The sequence below is a fragment of the Akebia trifoliata genome, chromosome 3 (genome assembly GCF_017979445.1).
Source record: "Akebia trifoliata isolate Shusen 1 chromosome 3, ASM1797944v1, whole genome shotgun sequence".
In the NCBI taxonomy this organism is placed as follows: Eukaryota; Viridiplantae; Streptophyta; class Magnoliopsida; order Ranunculales; family Lardizabalaceae; genus Akebia; species Akebia trifoliata.
The window spans coordinates 29,500,201-29,506,823 of NC_141377.1; the positions used below are offsets into that span (position 1 = coordinate 29,500,201).

At 37.1% G+C, this 6,623-nt stretch overlaps 1 protein-coding gene across 1 annotated transcript; it reads right to left on the minus strand.

The window, feature by feature from the left end:
* Positions 1-1,202: 1,202 nt before the first annotated feature.
* LOC147406304 (endoglucanase 8-like) lies at positions 1,203-6,045 on the minus strand. The gene is made up of 7 exons (XM_086434260.1): positions 5,802-6,045; positions 5,318-5,725; positions 4,382-4,474; positions 4,130-4,291; positions 2,500-2,611; positions 2,241-2,404; positions 1,203-1,647 (listed from the first exon to the last, which is right to left on the minus strand). Exons 1-7 carry the CDS (start codon positions 5,997-5,999, stop codon positions 1,321-1,323), a joined length of 1,464 nt encoding a protein of 487 aa, XP_086290386.1. The 5' UTR covers positions 6,000-6,045; the 3' UTR covers positions 1,203-1,320.
* Positions 6,046-6,623: the final 578 nt, after the last annotated feature.

Genomic DNA, 6,623 nt, shown 5'->3' on the forward strand with positions numbered 1-6,623 from the left:
TGGTACATACTAAGGATATTCCAGTTCAAAGAGAGTCAATCAACTAAGGTAACTTAGTCATCTTAACAGAACGACTATTTTTATTTTTTGGAGGGCGGGGGATTGGGGGGATCAACTACTTGCAGATCATAAGTTGTGCAAATTTAATTGCACTTTACAGGAAAGATTTTTATCATGGGTCGTGATATTTCTAACTTGAAAATTTTCACTCGGTCTGTACGCAGTTGATGTGGTAAGAACACATAACCATAGATCTTTTTCTTTAGGATAAACAAGGGAAACAATCAACAGTTCTATGCCCTTGCCATTTTTGAGTGAGAAAACCATTAGCATTTAATCGTATCTTTCAACTCACATCATCGTATCTAATCATGTTATCAACTATGGTCATGGTGTCCATCACCTTTATAGGTATTTATCTTTTGTATAGACATTGGCTTTTACATAATCACAGTCTTTCTTAATCACTTTATTTAGAAATTGGGTTTATAATCGTGGGTTCTTTGGCTAAAGAATCCCCTTAAACGAGTTCGACTTTAAAGCAAATAGGCCACTTCAAAATTTTGAAGGATCCCTCCACGTTAAAAGACAGATGACATTTTAAATTTATTTCACATCCCTATACTTCCACCAAAATTTGGAATACGTCCTTGGAAATGCCATGTGTTTTTGGCCTACCCGCTTTAAAAAAAATTCCCCTCTTAAACATAGTTTCAAATCTTGGCCGAGACTGAGATGACTTGCCCTAGTTATCTTGGTATTGTTCACCACAAAGGCAAATAAATACAGTGTTTTGAAACCATGAGCTTAACTCAAAATTACAAAGTTTTTTCAACTAAATTCCAATAATCATAAATGAGTAAATCTTACCTCTTTTTATAGGTTTAACACTTTTTCTATCTTTGGGAAAGTTTCTCGGACAACTCTCTACCATTACGATCATGCCAAATTATGGTTTCCTTGATGCCAGGCAATCGTGATTATCCATTTCCATGAAGTGTGATATCATTTATTTGCTAAGTTGTACTCCGGATTAGTCTTTAGTAAGAATCCATTTTATTGGGATCCTACCCCTTGAATTGGGACATTTTTAATGGTATGCCAGCTTCTCTTGTCTTACAATGACTCATATTTGAATCTCGAGGTGATAACTGTACGTAAAGAATGATTCCATCTTATCATTATAACCAACTCTATATAAATTTTAGGAACCAAACACTTTTTACCTTTCTTCATTCAATTAAAACTATAAAATTATTACATATATTAGTACAATTCTCCACTGCAAACCATTCAATTTCTTGTACAAATCGTTATCAATTACCCAACATGGGCCCAAAAGTACGCAAGAAGGCCCACCAATGGTGCATTTATATACGTTGTAGGCTCAGACTCTTGGAAGAATGGTCTCGAATCTGGGAAGGCATCTGATCTGTTGGGCCCACCAACTACTGCTCCAACTAGCAGATTAGGGTTTGGGTTTGGGCTTAGGAAGTACCGAGAACCAGCCTTGCAAGCAATACGGGCCGGATGGACCCCCACTGATGGAAGCGAGCTGCCCCTGTGATGTATACGTAATGGGTACCGTGCACCATACCCCACCATGTACGACATCTTCAATGGATTATCTCCAAGTATGTAATCCACCTGGTGGACCCCACAATAATCAAGATTAAATAAAATTAATTAATAAAAATAAATATTATGTAGATTTTGTAAATGAAATCTGCTTTGGCCCAATCTGGATCTGATCCAATTATTATTAGATCAGGTTTGAATCCTAATATTTATATCAGATAAAAACCAATCCAAAGCTTATCGGACCAGTTCTAAGTCCGACCCATTCCTTATCAACTCCGTACTAAATCAAACTTGATCCAATCCAATCGGATATGGATATCTGGATACCGATATATGCTTTATCCGTAGACAGCCCTTAGAAGTGCATTCTAACCTATTTATGGGCCGGACAAGGCCCACAGTTGGTTGTTTGCAAAAGGTGATAGAGATTGAGAGAGAATCTGGGTCCGACCATTGAACACAAACAACACACGTACGTGACTCCAGATCACACTAATCAACAATGGTTGGGGGTCCTCTTGAATGAAAAATTATTCCAAAAAGTATGACCATTATACACATCAAAGACTTTTCTAAAAAGTTATTCATGATCTGACCGTTTAAAACCTTGATTTATGCAGATAAATATGGGTCCTGTGGGCCCAAGTTCACGAGTGTACCTGACGTTTCGCCAAATTTTTTAGCTGAGCAGAACTGGCAGATGTTCTGCCACATGGCACGACTTTATTGGCATGGCTTAGATAATTAGAGTAAGCCAGAAGTAGGAAAGATAGTGACGTTACATGTTGCATGTTACTTCCTCCTGCTTTGAAGATAAGGCCACCTATTTTCACAAAGTGAGGGAAGTGATGTCATACAAACGGTTGGAATTTAATATAATACGACTGCCATGATTTATTGTTTTAAGTAAAACAAAACCTGGAGAATATTGGACTTGCGGATGAGAAATTCCTGGTAAAAGAGAACAGATGAATCTATCTGCATTTGATTGGAAAGATTGTAGATAATCAGCCTTTCCCATCAACACTTCCTGTTAATTAAAGGCAGCAAAATTTGACACATCGTTAGTGCTGATGTAGTATGTATGTATTACCTCAAGTCCTCAATCATTATATTATATTACAACATGCTTCTCTAAGCTCTCCACTTACGACACGTATTTAAATAAAATAATAATTTTTCATTGTTGGAGTATTTTTGTCATTTTGTTATAGATAGTAAGGAGTATAATCGGATTGGGAAGTGAGCAATTGTTGATGGTAAAATTACGATTTTATCCTTGGGAAAGATACTAATAAAGGAGATGGCAATCATGTGAGCTATCGTGTAGAGACGAGCCCACCTCACTACATTACCTCATCTCTTTTGGTGCAATAAGAGTTGGCCACGTATGACCTTTTTTTCTCCCAAAAGGAAAAAAAGAGAGAAATAATGGGATGAAGGTGGGGAATAGCTGTTTTTTCTGCATCGAAGCACATGCAGATTCCAGTAGGTTTGTGTCCCACCACTTGATGTGTCCCACAAAGTAGATCATCAAAGTCAAAAGGAATTCATGCCCTCACATGATGGCAATAACTGATCTATGGACCTTTTTTTAAACTGAAGATATCAAATCCAGTCCGCCCATTGGAAGGGGACCGGACCTATTTTGGAAAAGAGAATGTTTATTATTTATTGTCTAGAGAGTGGTTTAGTGAATATTTGATAGTAGAAAATCTACTTTTAACCTATTAATTACAAACCATTAATCTCATTTTTCCTAGTAAAAAGAGAGAAGAGGATCCAAATGGTATATTATGTTTTGGATTGTCCAATGAAGGTATATATATATATAAAATATGAATCCATCATGTATTTCTAAAAAAGATAATAATAATAATATAAACAAGATATAAGTAGTTCAATTCAAATACATTATCAAATCAGCTTCTTACTAAGACACAATTCCTTGATATGGACCCATAACTATTAGATTGGATTTTGGTATTACATCCAATTCATTAACAGTTCTAAATAAAGATTAATTATACACTAACTCGTTAAAACGTATTCGGTGATGATGCGGTTGACATGACATGTCTACAAAATCATATATCTATTTTTTTTTTTACTAATCGAGTGTCTGGGCCAGTTTGTACCCACCACGATTAATCTCAGAGAGAACTACCTCAACAATCATGTGTATCCCGAAGAAAAAATCTATCTATCGTTTTATGCACATGCCACTTCAATAACGTTAGTTTATCGGGACTCAAGATAGAATTTTTGGTCAAGTTGTAATCATAGATTTAAAACAAAGGCGTTAGTTAATAAAGTCATTTTCGCATAATCTTCAAAAAATAGACTCAACAAGGGGTATGGGTATGCTATTAGTTTCAAAACATAATGGGCAACTTAGAAATAACCCTTATCTTGATAAGGTAAGGTAAACGGTCGTATACGTAAAGTTTTCCAAATGAAAACAAAAGATAAGACAAAAATAACGATGGAAACAGCTATTTTCTCAAGTAAGGTCCTAAAATGAAATTTCATATAAGTTTTGGATCACCTTGGAAATAAGGACGTTAATACCGGCATGCTTGTTATCCCAACCAAATTCATTAATTGTATCTCCAGCTCCCAACACCTCCTCGTTCCTCACTATGTACTCTCTATATTCGCGCCTTCTCGACGCTTTGTGCAGCCACGCCGCTCCCCACAGCAACTCATCCTACACTCAACAAATTCGGCAAAAACTACGGTCAACATCGTTTTAACAAAAAAAAGGAAACTGAATCCAACGGTTCTCATTTAATCTCACCTGATAGCCGTTGAAGTCACAGTAAAAAGGGCAAACTGCAGGCCTCAAGCTACTACTGTATGGTCCTCTGTACTTGTCAGCAAACTCGAACACCTGCGCGCCAGACAAATATTGAATTTATCGTGAGATATAGAAAATAAGTATGATTTCGATGATATACCCCTCTATTTTTTTTTTTTTAATATTTGTTTTAAAGGGAGGAGATATGGTGCTTGACCTCGGTCTAAGATTCAAGACTCTAATAGACTATGACCTAAATACCCTCTTCATCAACATCTGTGACAAGCCCTTGATTTTTTAGTGTTTTAGGCTTACCTCTCCTTGTTTTGGAGATTATTTGAGATACCCCCTATATTTTCAAATTAATGAAGAGATCCCTTTGAATTAATAGAAAATGACGTAAATGCCCTCATCTCAATTCCCCCCCCCCTCTCTCTCTCTCTCTCTAAATCAATCATTTTCAATCTTAGTATTTTATAGTGATAGACTTCTGGTAGAAAAATAAATAATTTTCAACTAAGGGATCAGGGAGAGGTTAAAAAGATGAATAAAAATAAGCTTAAATGAATTAAGAGGTAAAAGTGCTTGAAGATGACAATTTTTTTTTTCGCTGAAGTTTAAGATCAGGGCATTTGCCCATTTATCAATGGTCTAGGAGAGAAGCCCAAGGTCAAGGGATATATCAACAATTTGAAAAATATGAGGAAAAACTTATATATACTAAAATGTAGAGAAGTATTTCTAAACTCTAAACAACTCTTCATTTTCCACAAAAATCTTTTTTTTTTTCGGTCTTCCAACGTAAAACAAGGTCAAGGGTATGTATTTGCTTAAAAAACAGGGGGCATTCTCAAATATACGCCAAAACATTGAGGGGGTATTTCGCAATAACGCTAAAAAAGTAAAGAGAATAGATTCAGTGTGAAAGGGACGTACTCTAACGGCTCTGTCGAGAAGGAGAGTAGAGTAATATGGGTCACGTGATCGAAACACGATGGATGCAGCAGCTAAAGCTGCTGCAGTCTCTCCTGCCACGTCAGATCCTGGGTGAGCTCGGTCCACTTTGTAGACCGTTCTCAACGTGTCCATATCTTCTGGCCGTTCCCAACAATTGTGATCAGAAAAAGCGTCACCCACTTGAACATAAACGGTCTCGGGAACTGCCGTTACTTTTAGAAGATAATCCGTCCCCCATTTAACGGCCTGAATGGCGTTCTTTAACTCTGGACCCATATTCTTCCCAAAATCAATAATACTCCAAGAAAGCATTGTTGTTGTAAAAGCCATTGGGAATCCAAACTTAACGTTGTCCCCAGCGTCGTAATAACCACCCGTTAAGTCTACCTGTTTACGTCAAAACGCCGTTAGTTTAACTAATAACGGATAAATGGAAATGATCTAGTGCAACAAGTTATCTTACTCCGGCTGTTGACCCATCTTTTAATGCAGAATCTCTACGCCATTTGATGCGCTGATCTGTTGGGAGCTTTCCTGACCGTTGGCCTTCGAAGAAGAGAATGCTTTTTCGTAATGCATCTCCATAATCATGGAAAGTAGCGGACGAAGGATGGTATGGTAGCAGTAGCACCAGAACGAAGAGGTGGAAAGCCAGCGCCATTTTCTTGCTTGTGAGCAGCCAAGCAGGGGAGGAAATCGTGGATGAAGTTTTTTCTTATATAAGAAAAATGTCTTCGGATTCTATAAGTTAGGACCAGTTGGGTATTGACACGTGGTAAGTAATGGTTGGGTGTTTTCGGTTTCCCAAGCAGAAGAGAACGTGATTGACCGGTTTATTTTTTTAAGAATACAGACCGGTTAGCGGTTTGGGTAGTTGAACCGGAATGGGTTATTATTTGGCCGTTGGGAATTGGGATTAGTTTGGTAAAGTGTGGTGTGGTTTTCTGACAGTAGGTGGGGTACTTGATGTACTACTAGGTTTGATAGTCAATTTCCGGAGTAAATGCCTAACGGACATTTAAGAGCTTTTTATTGCGGGAATTGGGTTCCCTAAATTACCCAGTATCACTCCTTTATTTGTGCCTCAACTTTTTCTTTTTTCATCATAACAATTTAATTTTTTTTTTTTTTTTTTTTTTTTTTAATATTAATGGGGTGGGTGGGTGGGTTAAGAAGATCCCAATCCATAGAAAAACAAGTTACATTCTGTCATATCTATACCCAAAGACGTCCTTACAAATAATGTCCCTAAGACTAGTTAGGAGATCCCCATACTTAAAAAGAG

What these genes read in the sequence shown, in the direction of transcription:
- LOC147406304 (XM_086434260.1), bottom strand. Translation starts at nt 5,999, where the DNA reads ATGGCGCTGGCTTTCCACCTCTTCGTTCTGGTGCTACTGCTACCATAC. An exon ending in AAGATGGGTCAACAGCCGGA is followed by an intron (nt 5,726 to 5,801) that starts GTAAGATAACTT and finishes TGACGTAAACAG; the next exon opens with GTAGACTTAACGGGTGGTTA. An exon ending in GCAAGTCCAATATTCTCCAG is followed by an intron (nt 2,405 to 2,499) that starts GTTTTGTTTTAC and finishes TTGTGAAAATAG; the next exon opens with GTGGCCTTATCTTCAAAGCA.